General features: G+C 42.8%; 1 protein-coding gene across 1 annotated transcript in view; it reads right to left on the bottom strand.

Moving 5' to 3' along the window:
• The window catches only part of TTN (titin), a 234,902-nt gene that overhangs the window by 164,178 nt on the left and 50,763 nt on the right, over nucleotides 1-19,961 (bottom strand). The window contains 39 exon segments of the mRNA XM_054277824.1: nucleotides 84-371; nucleotides 514-792; nucleotides 870-1,148; nucleotides 1,259-1,537; nucleotides 1,764-2,051; nucleotides 2,177-2,455; nucleotides 2,604-2,885; nucleotides 3,001-3,279; nucleotides 3,993-4,274; nucleotides 5,136-5,423; nucleotides 5,556-5,843; nucleotides 5,944-6,222; nucleotides 6,327-6,605; nucleotides 6,703-6,981; nucleotides 7,189-7,476; nucleotides 7,587-7,865; nucleotides 8,376-8,657; nucleotides 8,766-9,044; nucleotides 9,635-9,916; nucleotides 10,124-10,402; nucleotides 10,576-10,863; nucleotides 10,970-11,248; nucleotides 11,343-11,621; nucleotides 11,763-12,041; nucleotides 12,163-12,444; nucleotides 12,605-12,883; nucleotides 12,983-13,270; nucleotides 13,390-13,668; nucleotides 13,762-14,040; nucleotides 14,156-14,434; nucleotides 14,538-14,819; nucleotides 14,920-15,198; nucleotides 15,309-15,596; nucleotides 15,720-15,998; nucleotides 16,095-16,373; nucleotides 16,740-17,018; nucleotides 17,130-17,411; nucleotides 17,841-18,404; nucleotides 19,508-19,786. Of these exon segments, the coding sequence (XP_054133799.1) occupies nucleotides 84-371; nucleotides 514-792; nucleotides 870-1,148; nucleotides 1,259-1,537; nucleotides 1,764-2,051; nucleotides 2,177-2,455; nucleotides 2,604-2,885; nucleotides 3,001-3,279; nucleotides 3,993-4,274; nucleotides 5,136-5,423; nucleotides 5,556-5,843; nucleotides 5,944-6,222; nucleotides 6,327-6,605; nucleotides 6,703-6,981; nucleotides 7,189-7,476; nucleotides 7,587-7,865; nucleotides 8,376-8,657; nucleotides 8,766-9,044; nucleotides 9,635-9,916; nucleotides 10,124-10,402; nucleotides 10,576-10,863; nucleotides 10,970-11,248; nucleotides 11,343-11,621; nucleotides 11,763-12,041; nucleotides 12,163-12,444; nucleotides 12,605-12,883; nucleotides 12,983-13,270; nucleotides 13,390-13,668; nucleotides 13,762-14,040; nucleotides 14,156-14,434; nucleotides 14,538-14,819; nucleotides 14,920-15,198; nucleotides 15,309-15,596; nucleotides 15,720-15,998; nucleotides 16,095-16,373; nucleotides 16,740-17,018; nucleotides 17,130-17,411; nucleotides 17,841-18,404; nucleotides 19,508-19,786 (11,259 nt within the window).

Raw genomic sequence — 19,961 nt, 5'->3', positions numbered from 1 at the left:
CGATTGGTAGAGTGGGGAAAAGGGTGGAGAAGTAAAAGAGCAAAGACATACAAAAGATTTTCATTAAAGTGTGATCTACAAACCTGTAAGGAGAAGTTTGGCACTGGAAGAGGCAGTCCCCAGAGCATTTTGGGCTGAGCAAGTATATTGGCCACAGTAATCCATACTAGTTTCTAAGATCTGTAAAGTCGCAACATTATTTAAGAAGGCTGATTGCATGTTATCAGTGTCGCTTAAGAGAGCCCCATCCTTGTACCAAGACACCTGGATAGGCTCTGAGCCAGTTATGCGGCAGTCAAATGTCACCGGGGCACCAACCACCTCCTGAATATCTTTAAGTTTTCTGGTGAATGTAGGGGGAAGTTGACGTTCTGCAAAACAATAATAACCACTACTATCAGTAAGCAGCCAACCTAGAATTAATTACCTTTGAAATTATTAAAATCCCCTTTCTGTAAACAACAAAGAGCTCCTACAAACTACCCCACAAAAGAGTGGCTCTTGGCCCATCACCTTTAACAACAAGCAAAGCTGTGGAGGTGGCAAAGCCGATGCTATTTTCTGCTTTGCAGATATATTCTCCAATGTTGCTATCCTCTACAGCAGAGAATGCCAGTGTTGCCACATTGTTCTTGAAGTGCATTTTGTAAGCCTGTGTTGATCTGAGCTTGGTGTCATCTTTGTACCAGGACACCTTGATTTCTGGTGAACCGCCAATCTGGCATTTTAAGGTCAAGGGCTCGCCAACCTTCACCTCCACACGGTCCAGGTGCGTGACAAAATAAGGTGGTTCTGGGGAAGGAGAGAATGTGGTGAGCAGAGGCAGAGCATCACTGGGGTGTGTTAGGGGGATCAGGGGTGATGAATACCTAAGATGGAGACAAGGCTGTGGCAAACATCCCCACCCGCCTCATTTGCCACCTCACAGGTATATTCGCCTTCATCGTTCTTTGTGCTGTTGAAGATTTCAAGAATGCCAGATTTTTCAGTAGTTGTAACAGTGCAGCGTTGAGACTGAGAAATGGGCATCCCATTTCTCTTCCAGGTGACAGAGATGGGAGGGGTGCCAATGTAGCTGCTTTCCAGCACAATGGACTTCCCCTGCTCCACACTGAAATCACTTAATTTCTTCACAAAGACTGCAGGCTCTGTGGGGAGGTATGAATCAATAGTAAGAGGGACAGATGTAGAAGAGCTGCAGGCAGTTATGTGAAGTGAATGAAGATAAATGTGCATTCATGCACACACCCAAACACACCTTTCACAAAGAGCTGTGTTGTACACGAGGCACTGCCAGCATCATTTGTGACCACACAGGCATAGTCCCCACTGTGGCCTGGCTCCACGTTGTACAGCTGCAGCTGTGCCACAGACTCATGGAGAGAGATGGAGCAGCTGCTGTCTGGCACCAGCTCCCTGATGCCTCGGAACCAGGTCACTTTGAAGGGAGTACTGCCCTTGATGTTGCCGGTGAAAGTCACATTTGATCCGGGCAAAACTTCCTGGGGATCAGGTGTCTTCACAAAAGAAGGTGGTTCTAAGGATCATGCAAAGAAGTGAAAGAGGGAGAAAGATGTTAATAGGAGGGTCTCTGTGAGGAGGAAAATGAGCAGGTTTGAGTCAAAAAAAAAAAAAAAAAAGGAAACCATGGGAAAAAAACCCAAACCAAACAAACCATGAAAAAGAAACCACGGGAAACCAGAGAAAAGAGAGAAGAGGGAATAAGAATTTTGTTGAAGGCATGGCAGTATCCTTCCACTGACCTTGTACAGTCAAGAAGGCACTGCATTCATCAGACCCAGCCACGTTGGCTGCCACACATGTATATGACCCTGTATCTGTGACATCCAGGGCATTCAACTTCAAAGCACAAACATTATCCAAGAATGAGATTTCATGTTTTTCTCCACTAACAATCTCATTCCCATCTTGAAACCAAGTCACAGATATGGGAGCTGTGCCAGATACTTTGCACTCCAGCAGCACAGAGGATCCCAGCACCCCATTTGTCTCCTTTAGTTTTCTTGAGAATGAAGGAGGAACGAGGCGATCTAAGTAGGACAGGGCAGAAGAACAGGAAGACAAGTGTTGAGGTTTCTTTCAAGGGAGAGAAAAGAGGATAAAATTAAAATACTTTTTTAAAGACAAGAGTGAACAATAAAGACATAGAGCTGACCTGAAACATCAACTGAAGAAGTGCAGCTGCTGTCCCCCACTTCATTGTGCACCTCAAAAGTATACAAGCCCCTGTCTCCCCTGTCTGCAGAAAAGACTTTCAAAGTGGATATATTGTTGAAAAAGGAAATTTGGTATTTGCGGTCACTCTTTAGTTCTCTGCCATCTTTGTACCACTTGGTGATAAGCTCAGGTGTTCCTCCTACTTTGACCTCCAAGGTAAAAGGATTGCCAGCCATTACTGTGATCGGCTCGGTCTTCTCTAAGATGACTGCTGGTTCTGAAATAGGAAGGGAGGGGTCTGTTTGTCACAGGGAAATCTACCCACAAACCTGTGAGCACAGGGTGTAAGCAGAAGGCAAAGGCTGGTAGAGCCAGCTGTGCAAGCTGTAGGAGACAGTACCTATAGTGGAGCAGGCTATACCCACCTAGGACCTGTAAAAAGGCAGAGCACTCCCGCATGCCAGCATCATTTTTGATCTGACAGATGTACTTCCCAACGTCAGTTCCCTCTGCACTGGCAATCTCAAGAGTTGCAATGTTGTCCATAAACCACATCTGAACATTTTCACTCTCCCTAATAACTTCACCCTTATCCTTGAGCCAGACAACAGAAATTGGTGGGGATCCTTCCACTACTGCCTGCAGGGCTGTTGGCTCCCCAATGAAGATTGCCGTGTCACTCAGCTTCTTGGCAAACCGTGGAGGTTCTGATAGCAAAAACAAGGAGGCAGAGGACAGTTAATCATACATGCTTGGTTGAAAAAGTGACAGTCAGGAGATCAAGAAAAGAGGGCAGTGATGCTGATCCTCTGGCATACAAACCTTTGAATTTCACTGGGCAGGTGCAAGTGTCGCTTCCCACCTCATTCATAGCTTTGCATTGGTATTCTCCAGTATCTTGAGATTCCAAATTGAGAATATGAAGACTGGCAATGGAGTGCTTTGCTGTCACCTTGAACTTCTTGCTGCTCCTGACCTGCCTCCGGTCCTTGAACCAAGCCACCTCAAAGGGTGGGGTCCCTGCTATCTCGCACTGAAGGATAACATCTGAGCCTTTAAGAGTGTCCACAGGGCTTGGCACCTTGCTAAAAACAGGTGGTTCTATAAAAAAAGAATCACATCATAATGTGTGAGCTTCCTTCTCTGGGTGAGTTTTTGGATAGTAGCAGGAAGCAACATATTCAGGAAGGGAGCCTACGCTTATATTGTAAACACATATCTAGCTTTTAAATATGTGGCCTCCCCTCTAAAAAAATCCCAGCACTCAGAGTCCAAAGGGCAGAAAATGTGATACTTCTGCACCTGTTTGGAATCAGTGCTCAGTGTCCTTCCCCAAAAGCCACTTCCCCTGCACTCTAGGGTGTCATTCCATCTTGCATTCTATCCTTACCCCCACTCTTTCTAGTCATGAAAGCTACAGTCAGTGAAGCTCAGCTACACAGCCTCTTCTTCCTTCTTAAATTTCATTCCTGTCAGTATCACTGTGTATAAAAAGGAGGCAGAGGGATGGCTGAAAAGTATTCCCAGCTTCCTCACCATGGCTGGTTTTCCACCTAGTCCATGCTTCCGCTGTGATCTGAAAAGCTTGCCTTGTTCATCGTGCAACTGACTTAAATGGAGACGGAATGACTGCACAGTGCTGAAAACCCTGCGCTATTTCCTGCCTGATCACTGCTGCTTAAACACATCAGCATTTAAATGCAAGAGCAGCTGGAGAGACACTGGCCCAGCAGACACCAGTTTCTGCAGCAGCAGTGCAGCTGGGAGCAGCCTGGCAGCCAGGAATTCTGGCCGAGTGCGGAGCTTGTGCTAACCTTTCACTGTGACTGAAGTGCTGCAGCTGGCTGTGCCTGCAGAGTTGTGGGCTTCGCAGATGTAATCACCAGCATCTTCAGCAGTGGCACCCAAGATGGTCAGCGTTGCCACAGAGTCTACAAAGGACATGTGCAGCCTGTCGCTTGCCTGGAGTGCCTGATCGTTTTTGTACCACACGATTCTGATCTCTGGCGTGCCACTAATTTTACATTCAAGCTGAACCGTGTCCCCCTGCTTCACGAACCGCAAAGCTTCAGGCTTCTTGACGAACTTGGGAGGTTCTGCAGAACAGAATAAGTATGTAGAGAATGACAACTTACCTGTTTGCCATGTGAAATCTACAGCACCGAGCAAGAGTTCTGGGAGGCACAAGAGTACTACAGCACAAAAATAAAATTGTTACAGAAGTTGGCTGCATCCCCAACCAGAGTTTCCTCTCAAGGGAATACAGAAGATGAAGAAAAGAAGGCAAAGACAACAAGCAAAACTGTGTTCTGCCAGCTTTGGACCCTGCTGCATCGGATACTTGAAGCCGTAAAAGATACACAAAGAATGGTTGCTCCACCCAATTGAAATTTTGCTGTTACCTTTGAGTGGTAAAAAGTAACAAGAGTTCCCAGGCCAACGTGAAAGATTTGACAAGCCCTTCATCCCTGGGAGCAACGGAAACACGGTAGGGATCGTTTCACTTGCTTAGACATCTTGAAAGTATATTTCTGCATTAAGAAATTAGGTGATTCACAGTCTAGATTAAATCAACTGAAATCTTTATCAAATTTGAAAGAGTCACCTATGCAGGCCAACAAATGCAAGGTAGAGCTGTATTTACTAATAATTTTCCATATAGCAATTGCTATGAGTGACTACCACAGTGACTACAGTTATTAAAGTAAAAAGCAGTGTGAGTGCAACTCTCCATACAAACAGGTTCACACAGATACCTTTCTCCTTTGAGATTTTGCAGGTACACAAACCTTCTGCAGTTACACAGTATGATGGGAGAAGGTCATTACATGATTTATGCCTGCAGTCTAGAAAGCTACTTTCGATATATTTCTAAACTAGGAATGGTAGAAGATCAAAGACAAAGAGATCTCTTTACCAAAGAAAAAGAAAATGCACAAACAAAGGTGACTTAATACCTTTGACGCTGAGTTGGGCTGAGCAGAAGTCTTTCCCAGCTTCATTACTAGCTTGGCAAGTATATTGGCCAGAGTCTCCTTTACCCACTCTGAGCACTCGAAGGTGAGCTGTGTTGGCTGTGAATGTAATATTGAAATTTCCTCCAGTTCGGATCTCCCGACCATCCTTGGACCACGTTATGTGTATTGGCTGGGCTCCCGTAACGTGGCATTCAAAATCAGCACTTTCTCCAAAAGGCACATCAATAGATTCTGGTTTGATGTCGAAGACAGGTGCTTGCTTGGGTTCTAGAAACACAAGAAAGCCATGTAATACTCATATCTCAGAAAAAAGCTAATCCAACACACAGGTACCATTGCATGCATGAAATAAGAGAGAAGAGCTTGTGATACAAGTAAAAGTTTTATAAGCCAACACACCTGCCACTGTGAGCCTAGCACTTGAGGTGGCAGTGCCCACAGAGTTGGTGGCTGTGCAGGTGTATTGCCCAGTGTGATTCATCTCGGTTCGCACCAGTTGCAGCACTGCAACATTATCTACAAAGGATGTGTGCACATTATGGTCATCCTTTAGCAGCACACCATCTTTGTGCCAAGTGACAGTAATGGGCTCTGAGCCATTGAGCCGACACATGAGCTTAAGGGGCAAACCAGCAGGGTGCTCGAGGTCCTTTAATTTTCTTGCAAAGGAAGGTGGTTGTTTGCGTTCTGGAAGAAAGCAAGTAAAGGATAAATACACCCCAGGTAGCAACTTTTTATAGTTTGGCAAGACAAAAAGAGTTTTAGCAAGCTAATATAAAATCATCACCTTGAACTGTTAAGAGAGCCTTTGTAGATGCAGTTCCTACACTGTTTTCTGCCTTGCAGATATATTCTCCACTGTCGCTGCTAGCCACTTTGTTGAAGATAAGTGTAGCAACATTGTCTTTAAAGAACACTTTATACTCAGGAGTAGACCTGAGTTTCGTATCACCTTTGTACCAAGACACAGTAATTTCTGGTGTTCCAGCAACGTGACATTGCAATGTTGTGTAAGACCCAACTGACACCTCAAGAGGTTCCAAGTGTGTAACAAAGTAGGGAGGTTCTAAAAAAAGAGAAGCAATTAGACAGGCTTATTGTGTGCCAGGTTTTGGAAAGCATACACTTCAAAAAAAAAAGGCAAGGAAAAGAAGCAAAGGGAGCACACACCTAGGGTAGAGACTACAGCCTCACAAACATCTCTTCCTGCCTCATTTTCAACATGGCAAGTGTATTCTCCTGCATCTTCTTTGGTGCTGTCAAGTATTTCTAGGATGCAGGTTTTCTCTGTGGTGGTGATACTACACTTCTGAGATTGTGTGATGGTGTGGCCATTCTTCTTCCATGACACAGAGATGGGCAGGCTGCCTGTGTAAGTGCCCTCTAGGATGATGGGCTTGCCAGGCTCCACATACTGATCACTCAGTTTCTTTACAAAGACAGCTGGCTCTAATGAAAGTAAGTCACAAATGTTGAGCACAACATGTCAAGTGGAGAGAAGGAAACAATAATTTAAGGTAAATGGAGAGACATCATCTTTACAAACCTTTTACTGTGAGGTGTGTTGTACAATTTACCCTGCCAGCATCATTAGTCACTAGACAAGTGTACTCTCCGCTTTGAGGAGGAGTTACATCAAATAACTCAAGCTCCACAACGGACTCCTCCAAGTAGATATTGCATTTGTCCCCTGGCACAAGTTCATTGGCCCCTCTAAACCAGTTAACTTTAAAAGGAGGGGTTCCTCTGACAACACATGTGAAAGTGATGCTTGTGCCTGGCAGTACATCCAGAGGCTCTGGGGTCCTCTCAAAAGAAGGTGGCTCTAAATACACAAAAGAAAAAGATAGATAAGACAAATTGCTGCAGCATAGCTCCGGTATTTCCACACACCTACTGAAGATAAAGAGCAAAATCTTTATTTTTCTGTCAATAATTGTCCCCAAGAATATTTACAAAAGACTGCAGATAATTTCAAGAGAGAAAGAGCAAAAGAATAGCTCAGAGAGCTTCCTGACCATTATATACCCACCTTGTACAGTCAATACAGCACTGCATTCATCTGAGCCAGCTGTGTTGGTAGCTTTGCAGGTGTAAGTGCCAGTATCTGAGTGACTCAGTGAATTAATTTCTAAAACACATAGGTTATCTGAAAAGGACATTTGATGTTTTTCTCCACTGACTAGCTTAAGTCCATTTTGGAACCAGGCAACAGAAATAGGAGGTGAACCTGACACTTTACATTCCAGCAGTGCTGAGGAACCCAGAACACAAGGGCTGTCCTTTATTTTTCTTGTGAAAGAAGGAGGAATGATTCGGTCTGCATAAGAAAACATAATAAATCCATGGTTAGAGAGAAAATGAGTAAAGGACAGAGAATGGCCAAACAAAAGCTTTTGTAAAAGATAGAAGACAAGCTACCCAACCAACCTAAAACATCAACTGATGCTGTGCAACTGCTTTTCCCCACGTCGTTTTGCACAGCAAAAGTGTACAATCCACCATCTTCCTTTTCTGCATCCATAATTTTAAGTGTAGATACATTATTGAGGAAAGTGATTCTGTATTTTTGGCTGCTGGTCAGTTCTTTGCCATCCTTGAACCAGCCAGTGGAAAGCTGTGGTGTGCCTGCTACTTTGCATTCCAAAGTACAGGCATCTCCTATAGTAACTTTCATTGGCTCTGCTTTCTCTACAATGACTGCAGGCTCTGGAAGGAGAGATGGGTAATATATATGGTTAAAACAGGGTTTGATAAGTATTAACTGTAAGTATTATAGCATTATGAGATGGGGCTTACACATTTGATACTAAGGAAATTTTGATTTCTTGGGGTGTGGAGTTTTTTACAGCTTTTTTTTTACAGCTGTTTTTTCCATCCTTTCTGTTACTTTAAAACTGTAAATTTGAAATACTTTCCAAAAATAAGTAAAAATATTTTAAAATATTTTAAATAATTTTAAAGTGTCTTTTCATTTAAAATATAAAATATTTTGATCTCCCTCTCCGAGCAGGCATGACTGAAATATAGAGTTGTTCCTTCCAACTCTATTGCTGGACTACTGGAAATATGGAACCTGACTTCTGCTTGTTGGGGAGAGAAGGATTCTGTTTTCTTTGTTTTGAACTCAGAGGCATAAGCAAAGTATACAGCTGATAAAAAAAAGCCAAGTTTCTAACTTTAAAAAGAAACTTCCATGTATTTGTGCTTTTTACCTACCTAGAATAGTTAGGGTAGCCATACACTCGCGACTTCCAGCATCATTTGTGATCTGACAGGTGTATTTTCCAGCACTGCTGGTCTCTGTGCGCACAAATTGCAAAGTTGCAATATTTTCTATAAATGTGATCTTTGTGGTCTCACTTTCTCTGATAATTTCCTCTTTGTCCTTAAGCCACTGCACAGAAATTGGCTGGGAGCCCTCCACTCTTGCTTGTAACTCTACTGGTTCACCAACCACAACTGTCATGCTGTTTATTTTAGTCAAGAATTTTGGTGGTTCTGAAGAAGAAATATGCAGTTATAGTAAATACTCACAGTGTTTCCACAAGGAAGAGCAATGCAGCGCCCTTGGGAGCGCTGCAGAAGACACATGTACCAGTACTTTACCTTTCAGCTTCACAGTGCAAATACAAGTGTCACTTCCTACATCGTTCTGTGCTTTGCACTGATATTCACCAATGTCTGCAGCTTCGACATTAAGAATGCGAACGCTCGTGTGGTAGTTTTTGGCTGTAACCTTGTACTTCTTACTACTGCGGATTTGTCTCCTGTCTTTGTACCAGGCAACGTCAAATGGAGGTGTTCCTGAAATCTCACATTCCAGGCTAACCTCAGAGCCTCTGACAATGTCTACTGGAGAAGGCTTCCTGCTAAAGACAGGAGGTTCTAACAAGGGAAGAAAGGAACATTTAGAAAGTAGTCTGAAGCTCTTTGATCAACAAAGATTCTAAAGATACCAGCTTCTGGAAAACAGGACTGCTGAGAATAACTACAGAATGGGCAAGGCTTCCCTCTTTTTCTGGGCACAATGTGAAATGAGCTTGTACAAAGGTGAGCATTAAGAGCCCTTAGCTCCCCTTTTGAAAAGGTAAACAGACCTTTGGCAGAGAGGGTACAGGTCTTATTTAGCTGGTATAAATCTCCCATGCAGGGTGTAAAACTGACATTAGTCAGTTTGTGTTTGTTCTTTCTCTTTGTATGTCAGCTTCTTGATATAGCAATTCCCACTACAAACTGTCTTGGATATTAAAATTGTAGAACTGGGGAAAAACTAGTTTAGTACTCATCTGCATTAAGAACATCATCTCTCTTGTTTAGACACTGGCAGAGAAGATGAGGGGGCATCAAGAAACAAACGTGACATGAAGAACAGGGCAGTCCTGAAATTAATTAATCTCATGTTCCTGTGTATTTCTAAGGGATACAGCCACCAGGGGAAAAATAAGTTGCAGCTGGAAAACAAGAGGACAGCTAACCTTTCACTGTGACTTTGGTGCTACAGCTGGCCTTGCCGGCAGGGTTGTGAGCTTCACAGATGTAGTCACCGCTCTCATCAGTGCTGAGATGATTCATTTCAAGCACCGCCACAGAGTCAATGAATGATGTCCGGAATTTTTCACTGGCAACAATTTCATGGTCGTTTCTGAACCACACTACTTTCATCTCTGGAGATCCACTTACTTTGCACTCAAGCCGGGCTGAGTCACCCTGCTTGACTACTTTTGTTGCCTCTAGCTTCTTAGCAAACTTGGGGGGTTCTAAAAAACCAAAAAAAGTGGGGTCAGGAAGATCTGAGATAATACTGGAGAGAAAATGGTGGGAAAAGAGCCAAACAACGGTGGGTTGCAAACACAGGGTAGGGAATTCACTTGGCAGTGTATCAAAGATCACCAAGGTGGGCTTGACAAAAAGAAAGGAGAAGAAGGAGACAAAAAGATAACAACACAACAAGAAAGAGTGCACACCTGTTACCAACAGTGTTGTAGTGCAAGAGTCACTGCCAACATCGTTTGAAACATGGCAAGTGTAGTGCCCACTCCTAGAAGAATCCACTGAATAGAGGGTTAAGAATCCAGTTGAACCTTCAATCCCAATGAAACAAGTTGGACCAGATACAAGTTCTAAGTCTTCTTTGAACCACTTTATTGTAAAGGGTGGTGTTCCTTTCAGTGTGGCCTTAAACTCCACTGTTGAATCTGGTATGGCTTGCTGGCTTTCAGGTTTTACTAAGAAGCTTGGTGGCTCTGCAGTTTTTAAGAAAAAGACACAGTTACATCAGAAATGTCTAAGAATGAAGAAAATCAGTGAGGCAAGCATGGGGACCATTTCCAGTGTTAATATTAAGATGTATAAGAGTGTTAGTATAAGATTTTCCCAGCATTTATCATAGATAAGAAGTAGTAAAAGAGTTTCAAACCTTTCACAGTCAGGACAGCACTGCAAGAATCGTTTCCAGCAACATTAGAGACACTGCATGTGTAATTTGCACTGTCTGCCAGCTCTAGGTTAGCAATCTCGAGTGACATAGTGTTCTCATGGCACAGGCTTCTATATTTTGCACTGTCAGTTATTTCTTTTCCATCCTTAAACCATTTTGCAACAATTGGGAGTGACCCAGAGACTTTACACTCCATTTGGATAGAAGATCCCAGAATGGTATCCTTTTTGGTTAGCTTTTTGATAAATACAGGAGGAATTGATTGATCTGCCCAACACAAAAAAAAAATAGCAAAACCACACCAGTTAACTTCTTGATAATCTTTCACGGAGACTATTTTTCATTTCCTCCTTGATGGATTGGCAATACAAACCTAGCACAGTCAGAACAGCTTCACAGGTGCTACTTCCGAAGTCATTTTCAACCTTAAAACTGTATGTGCCACTATCCTCCTTTGATACAGGTTCAATCCTGAAACTGGCCACATTGTTTTCAAAGCTCATTGTGTAGTATCTACTGGGCAGGAGCTGCTTGCCATCTTTGTACCATCTTATTCGGAGCTCTGGTGTCCCAGCCACAGTACACTCCAAAGTCACGGGGTCTTTTTCAGTGACTTTAAGTGATTTAGCCTTTTCTATGATCTGTGCAGGCTCTGAGGTATAAAGAGTATAAAAATTACAGCAGTTAGCTACATAGGTAGGGAACTGACTTTCCAAGTACTCATCAAGGTTACGATTTGTACACACCTTGAACAAAAAGCAAAGCAAAACACTTCTCCACGCCAGATTCGTTCTTTGCCTGACAGGTATATCTCCCTCTGTGGCTGAGGTCAACATTAGTAAGCTTCAGTGTGGCCACCCTGTTCTCGAAGGTAATGTGGTGGTGCTCATCATCTTCTAGTATTTTCTCATCTTTTATCCATGACACAGATAGGGGTTGAGCACCTGCTACGACACACTGAAACAATGCATCGCCTTTCAAAACGCTAGTGACGTTCTCCAGCTTCTTGACAAAGGATGGTGGTTCTGTGGTGTGAGTTTTGTTTGTTGTTCAGAAGAGAAGTCATAGAAAGGGAAGAGGAGAAAGAGAGATCATATAAAGTAATCCCACTGGCTACACTTTAGCTGGGCATATAATCTTTGAGGTGTGCCTCCTAGAGGACTGACCTTTTAAACTGAGTCTTGTGCTGCAAGAACAGCTCCCTCCTTCATTTGATATAATACACTGATATTCACCAACATCCGAGATGTCACAGTTAGCCACAGTAAGAGTAAATACTGATTCTTTGGTGGAGATGGTGTATTTCTTGCTGCTGAACATCTCCTTATTGTTCTTCAGCCACTTCACCTCAAATGGAGGGGTACCAGACACCTCACACTCTAGTGTGGCCTCTGAGCCCTTCACTACCTCGGTGGGACGCAACTCCCGAACAAAGGTTGGAGGCTCTACAAAGAAGAATGAGGGGAAAGTAGATAATAACTTCAAATATTTTTGAGGGGAGAAGAAGTATCTCCTACTTCCTCACCCCAGATATGTGACAGAGATGACAAGATGTTCAAAACCAACCTTTTACTTTCAGCTCGACGCTGCAGCTCTCGCTACCTGCATCATTGTGGGCTTCACAAACATAAATCCCACTATCTGCCACTCTGGCTTGAGTGACTCTCAAAGTGGCTAAACCATCTATGAAGGAGATGCCGTACTTAGCTTTGTCAGTCACTTCATTTCCATCCAGGTACCATGTAATGTGGATCTCTGGCGTGCCTACTACCTGGCACTCAAAAGTGGTGGACTGTCCTTCACGCAAAGCTACTACAGAAGTTGGCATCTGAATAAATCTGGGGGGCTCTAGAAGATGGACAGAGAAGTTCAGGCTTTATGATATGCAAGGTAGGAATAAAAAAACTCAAAATTAAAAAAAAAAAAAGGCTAAAAGGTCTCCTCTCCCTCCCACCAAAACTGCACATAAAAATCAGAACCCAAAAAATTAGAAGATTGGGTTGCACACCTTTTACAAACAGAGTTGCTTTGCAGGTTGCAGTCCCCACGTCATTGCTTATCTGACAAGTGTAGTTCCCAGAATCAGATGTCCTAGCTGAGAAGAGCTCCAGAACGCTAGAAGTGTCATCCTTCCAGACAGATCGACTGGCTCCAGATAGGAGCTCCTGGCTGTCTTTAAACCACTTTATCTGCAGAGGAGTAGACCCTTTCACCAGCGCTTTGAACTGAACCCTAGCATTGGGCACAACCTCTTGAGACTGGGGCTTTTCCACAAAATATGGTGGCTCTATAACATGCAAAAAGGAAGAAAGGGGATTACTCTGAGATGGGGAAATCCAAAACTATGCATGAGAGACCTAACAGAAGACAAAGAAGGAACTCAAACCTTTTACTGTTAAAAACCCGCTGCATTGGCTGCTTCCTGCTTTATTTGTTGCTTCACAAGTGTAAGAGCCACTATCTGTGCCTTCCAGTTTATTTATTTCCAGAAACGCAGTATTATCATGGAAAGAGTATTTGTGCTTTTCACTTGCTGTTATTTCTTGACCATCCTTATACCACTGAATACTTATAGGATGCGAACCAGACACTATGCACTCCAGGTGGACAAAAGACCCCTTAATGCTGTCCATTTTCTTGAGTTTTTTGGTGAATTTAGGTGGTATAATGAGATCTATCCAAGACAGAGTAAAAAGACAAAATATAAAAATTCAACAGTGATTGTGGCCCACATCCGCTCAGGAGAAAAGATTTGGTATCTAAAAGCAATAATAAGAGAAAGCCCATACACACCTAGGACATTAATGCTGGCAGAACAGCTACTGCTCCCGACATCATTTTGCACCTCAAAAATGTATTCTCCACTATCTTTCTTATCTGCATAAAGCACCTTTAAGACTGAGACGGTATCTGTAACACTGATCTTATATTTTGGGCCCAACGTCAGTTCCTTGCCATCTTTGAACCATTTGGCCGTAATAGGTTTTGTTCCTGAAAATTTACACTGCAAGGTAGCTGGGTCTCCCTCAGTCACATCTATTGACACAGCCTTGTCCACAATTGTAGCAGGTTCTGTTGTAAACAAGCAGATAGATTGTTAAGCACATCTGTAAAAATCACAAGGGAACTGTCCCAGATCATTGCAAGCCTTAGGGTAAGACCAACCTTTGACAGTCAGCAGAGCAGAACACCTCTGAATTCCTGCCTCGTTTTTAGCCTGACAGAAATATTTCCCATCATGTTTCAGCTCAATAGATCTCACCATAAGAGTGGCAACATTGTTCACAAAGGTCATTTTGATATTGTTGTCTTCAATCACTTCATCATTGTCTTTCAACCAGGACACAGTGATGGGCAAGGAACCTTTAATAGCAGCCTGAAACACAACTGTTCCCCCTCGAAGGGAGCTAATGTTTTCTATCTTCTTCAAAAATTGTGGAGGCTCTGGCAGGAAGAAAGTGGTTATATAAATACAAGCCTGGTGTGTAACAAACAGTGTGGCATGGAAAACCACACTGGGATAAGAGCATGCTAGTGGTGTTCTGCACCTTGCACTAACCTTTCAGTGTGACCTCTGAACGGCAGAGGCAGCTCCCAACATCGTTTGTTACTCTACACTGATACTCCCCAACATCAGAAGCATCAAACCTGAAAACGTGGAGGCTAATCAAAGATTTCTCAATGCTTATTCTGTGCTTCTTACTGCTCCGCACGGGTTTATCATCTTTCACCCAGAACACTTCAAAGGGAGGCGTGCCAAGCACCTCACACTCCAAAACCACATCAGAATCCTTCAAGACTTCCATGGATTGAAACTCCTTGCTAAAATAAGGTGACTCTACAGTGTGAAAAAGAAAGTGCAATTTGCATTAATCATACTTTTGAAGCCGGTACCACTTGAGTCTAAAGATACAAACTGTGTGGCTGGATGTCACACACACCTTTGACTGTAACAATGCTACTGCAGATATCTTTTCCAGCGTCATTTTTGGCTTCGCAAATGTATTCCCCACTGTCTTCAGTATCAACCTCTGAAACACGGAGTATTGCCAAAGATTTTGTAAAAGATATCCTGTATTTGTCACTCTCTTTTAGCTCTCTATCATCCTTGAACCACGTGATTTTAATCTCAGGAGTACCAGTGACTTCACAGGTCAGTTCAGCATATCCACCTTTCTTTATGAGATGAGTCGGCTCCAGCTTCTCCTTAAAGGCAGCAGGTTCTGTGGATTTAAGAAGAGTGTTCAGGAGAAAGAACACAGGAAAGAGTGCTGCTGTGTTAATCCAGCAGCTAGAATTTTAAATAAGAGCAAGAACGCAAACCTTTCACAAATAAGTTTGCACTGCATGATACTGAACCAGCTACATTGGAGACTTTGCAGGTGTATTTTCCAGAGTCAGTTGGTTTGACTGCATAAAGCTCCAAGTAACTTGCTAATGCTTCTGTCATAATGTAGCAGGCTCCTCCTGTCACCAGCTCAGTATCACCTTTAAACCATTTCACTGTCAGTGGTGTTGTGCCTTTAAACATTCCTTTGAAATGTACAGTTGATGCAGGCAATACATCTTGAGATTCTGGTTCTACAGTGAAGCTGGGTGGCTCTGGATTGCGTTGAAAGGAAAAAAATGCAATGAGTAAGAGAGGGCTTGTATTTTGGGAAAGAAAAGTATTATCACAAGATAAGCAAGAAAAGTGAAACAAATTGCCAAACCTTTTATAAACAAAGTGCTACTGCTCTCTTTGCTACCAGCAGAGTTTGTGGCTCTGCAAATGTAGACCCCAGCATCATTTGCATCTAGGTGTTTTATTTCCAAAGATGCTGAGCCTTCTGCAAAGTGTACTGTATACTTGGCACTTGAAGTGATCTCAGTATCTTGCTTAAACCATGAGACAGTCATTGGAAGAGAGCCTGAAATTTTGCAGTCTAGGCGGCATGAGGCACTAATGATGCTGTCAATATTCTTCAGTGGTTTAGTAAAGAAGGGAGGGAGAGTGCGATCTGTTGAGAGTGAAAAAAATGACAGAAAGGAACACATGAGCAAAACAGGAATGCTCTTCTGCTTCTGGCTCTGTTAGGCACAGAGCAGAGCAACAGGGCTCTCTGCAAAGAGGCAGTACCAACCTAGCACAGTGAAGCTGGTAGTACAAGAGCTGATGCCCACATCATTGGATATCTCAAAGGTGTATTCACCACTGTCCTGCATTTCAGCGGCATAAAACTTGAGCTGAGCAATGTTATTTTTGAAGCTGATCCTGTATTTTTTGCTGGCAGGGAGTGGCTTTCCATCTTTGAACCATTTGGTTTTCAGCTCTGGAGTGCCTGTGACAGTGTACTCCAAAATAGCTGGTTCCCCTGCTGTAACCTGGATCATTTCGGCTTTTTCAATTATTTTGGCAGGTTCTACAACAGAATTAAACAACTGGTGTTAAGGACAAAAGAAAATTTCTTCTTCTCTCAGGTGGGAGACTGCAGGGATCACAGTACTTCTTCACTGACCTTTCACCGCTAGTTCACCAAAGCAGGACTGACTTCCTGCATCATTCTCAGCCACGCAGGTGTATTTGCCACCAGAGCTCAGCTGGACTCCGGTAATTTGCAGTGTTGCTAGACCGTGATCAAATGTCACTCTCACATTGTTATCATCTTTAATAATGTCTTTGCCCTTCATCCATGTCACAGAAATAGGCTCTGACCCTTTCACCACGGCCTGTAATGTAACACTATCTCCAGCCAGAGCTGTCACATTTTCAATTTTCTTAACAAAAGATGGTGGTTCTAGTTCAAAGAAAACACAAGAGAAAAATACTCATCTACTGTTACATCATCACATAAAATATGCTACTTAAAGACAGTTTTGTAAGACAGTATGTGCAGTACATGTTGCAATTCAGCCAAAGAGCGGGCAAGTTGGAGAAGTGCTTTCTCCAGCTGGGAGCTAATGGCCCATTAATCTCAATGTTCTTCAAATTCACAGGTTTGATGCCAGATAAGACTCAAGATACACACAGAATTTTAAGAGAAGAAGATATTCTTTGTCCCCAGTCTCCCCAGCCTCCCACAAATCCAAAGAAAAGACATTTTATGAAATAAAAGGTTTTTGCCATTCCCTTCAGTAAATGGAGTTTTCTCTCTCCCACTGACCTTTCAAGATGTATGTGGCACTGCACATGCACTTCCCGACTTCATTAGCTATCACACACTCGTATTCACCGACATCTGCACTATTAAATGAGGACACCTCCAAAGAAATAACAGCCTTCTGAGAGGTCAACCTGTATTTTTTACTACTGCGAATCTGCTTCTTGTCTTTGTACCAGCTAATCTCAAAGGGTCCAGTGCCAGCAACCTCGCACTGAAGAACGGGGTTTGTGCCCTTCACTAGCTCTGCAGGTTCAAGTGTTCGGATGAAAGATGGAGGCTCTATAAAAGCAGTAAGAAAGAATTAGTCAACCATGCAAAAAAAAAAAAAAAAAAAAGAAGTAAGGAAGGTTTTTCTCAAGAATGTGACTGGCAGCAACAAGAAGGACAGACCTTTGACAACCACTTCGGTGGTGCAACTGTCACTTCCAACCTCGTTGACAGCTTCACATGAGTAGGTCCCAGTGTCATCAACTTTCATTTCCAAAATATCTAACACAGCCACAGAATTGACAAAGGACATCCTGTGTGTGTTACTTTCATGGATTTCCTTATTGTTCTTGAACCAAGTAACCTGGATTTCAGGAGACCCTTTGATTTTGCATTGAAGGCGTGCAGAGTCACCTGGGGTCAGTAAATAAGATGGATCGACCTTCTTCACAAAGGATGGTGGTTCTGAAAATGGGAAGAGAGGGGAAGAGATGGTAAAAAGAGGAAGGGGAAGAGGAAAGCGGGAAAAGGAGAGAAAGCTGAAATTCAAAGTTTTGAAAGATTGCTTCCCAGAGCAAGAACAAAATACAGCTTCACAAGAGATCAGTGTAATCTTTGCTGAGCTGCAGCTTCTGTGGCTTTGCTTTCCCTCTTCATCCACCTCTACCCTGCAGGCAGGAGCAAATCTTGATTTTCTCTGGTGAAAGAAATATTGAAGTAACACATGGTGCACTGTAAGGCAGCAGGGGAAAAGACTTCACAGGGAGTGGATCAGGTGGCAGGTCTGAGAAGAATTCACAGTGTAATTTCAGCCCAAAGAAGTCTTTTGCCTGTGAAAGAAGAAATGGGGAACTGAAGAAGACGAAAGGTAAAGGGGGCATAGAACTATCTTACCTCTGACTGTGACGCTGGCAGAAGAGGAGCTGCTTCCTGCCTCATTTGAAGCAGTACACACATAGTGGCCTGAGTCCTTGACCTTAGCCAAAGGAATCTCAAGTGAGGCTATTTTGTCTTCAAAGTAAATCTTATAATCTTTGCCTGGAGGGATTTTGTTTCCATCCTTTGTCCACCCTACAGTTACTTTCCTGTCTTCATCTACCTGACATTCAAGGCGTATTTTTTTATTAACTGCTGACTGTACTGACTGCAAATCTTTAATGAAGTGGGGCTTGTCTATAATGACCATTTCAGTCTGGCAAATATCAGCTCCAAACTTGTTGGAAGCTTTGCAAGTGTAAACCCCTCTGTCACTAGCAGTAAGAAGGGGAATTTCTAAAACATGTTTATTTTCCACTTTGGAGATCTTATGGTGGTCTGAAGGTGAAATAGTTGTTCCATCTTTCTGCCAGGTGATGTCGATGACTGGAGTGCCCGAAACAGTACACAGGAACTTGGCACTTTTGCCGACAAAAGTAGTAATAGGTTCAGGTCTGGTAAGAAACGTTGGTGGAAATGCCTCTGCAAAACAAAGGGGTTCAATGTTATCAAGAGGTGAGGAGTAGAGCCACATTTGCCAGACACAGACAGCAAGAGAGGCTAGCTTGTGACTGAACACTCTTAAGCTAAAGAAAACAGCAGCAAAGGAGATAAGAGGTGTTAAAGATGATAAATTTTGGCTTTTGGTTTTGTACTTCTTCAATCTATATATTGCTCCAGAGCTTGAAGGCATTTTGAATCTCTGGAGCAATGTACGAATTAAAGGAAAATAAACAAAGTCTCCCTCATGACTGACATGTCTCCCTTGTGAAAATAAATATGTCAGTCTCCCTCAAGACTGACATGTTTGCTCACTGTTCTCTCAAGATGGGCAAGTTTGTATGCATTTCACTGTTCATGCACCTTTTTCTAGTCCCTAGCACCTAGCACTTAGCACAGACCACATAAGAACTCCTCCCAGAAAGAGAAAAGTCAGAGTAAAAAGAGTCATCATAAAAGAAACCCCCAAAAGATAATGGCTATAATGGCTTTTTGTTTCTTTCTTTCTTTAAAGAAAAAACCCCACTGTATAGCTCTCAATAGACAAAAAAAAAATTTGCAAACTGAAACCCTTAAAACCTCCTTTTATTTAAGAAGATCTATTTCCCCAGTCACAGAGCTCCCCTTTGGCGACGGCACAAAGATGTTCAGGTATGCAGACCTGCATAACCTGCGTCGCAAGTACAGTTGCAGGATAAATTTAGGGTGCTAGGATAATCACACAGTGACTATTACACCAAGAAATCAGATTTAAAAGTGTTTCTTGTGAAATAAACCTTCAAGATGTACAAAGCAAAAGGGAATTCACAAAGCAATCCCATGCCCATGCTGTTTCTTCCTGCTCTCTTTCCCCCTTCCTTCTTTCCCTCTGAAGCTTTCTCACACTGATTCCCTTCATAGAGAAAGCCCTTAAAAGCAGCATTCTCAAAAGTTATTCATTTTCTACGCTAGTCCCTGCCAAAATTATGTATTCTGATGGCAACCAAGAGTCCTACCATAAACATATGCAAGTATAGAAGTGAAAGCATTACAATACACCACGGTATTTTGTGGAAAAAGAGAAGAGTTTGAAGGTCTGTACTTACCAGTTACTGTTAAAACAGCTGTAGAGCTTACACTGCCATGCTGGTTGGAAGCCTTACAGCTATATTCCCCACAGTCAACAACTTGAGGCCTTGGGATCTCCAGCGTGGAGAGGTAGTTGGAGGTGCGAATGGAGTATTTGTCCCCATCATAAATCTCTCGTCCGGCTTTGTACCACTGGAACTTGACATTGGGAGCCATCTCCACCTCACAGGTAAACTTAGCCACATGATTCACAGCCACTTCCAAGGGTTCGAGCCTTCTCCTCAGGATTGGTGCAACTGAAATTAGAAGCAGAGAGTAACTCAAAACCCTGCCTGCTGCCATTCTGAAATAAAGTGATTGACTGACTGAAAAAAAAACCCCAAAAAGGTGAAATACTTGCAATTCACATAAAGTGACTGTAAAAGAAAAAATATCTGTAAGAAATGAAAGCAGTACTAGACTCAGTGGACA

This window comes from Melozone crissalis, unplaced genomic scaffold (genome assembly GCF_028551555.1).
Source record: "Melozone crissalis strain CALT ecotype California unplaced genomic scaffold, PUWL_Pcris_2 ptg000023l_1, whole genome shotgun sequence".
In the NCBI taxonomy this organism is placed as follows: domain Eukaryota; kingdom Metazoa; phylum Chordata; class Aves; order Passeriformes; family Passerellidae; genus Melozone; species Melozone crissalis.
Note: the sequence above shows the minus strand (reverse complement) of the source record. Positions and strands in the feature narration are given on the sequence as shown.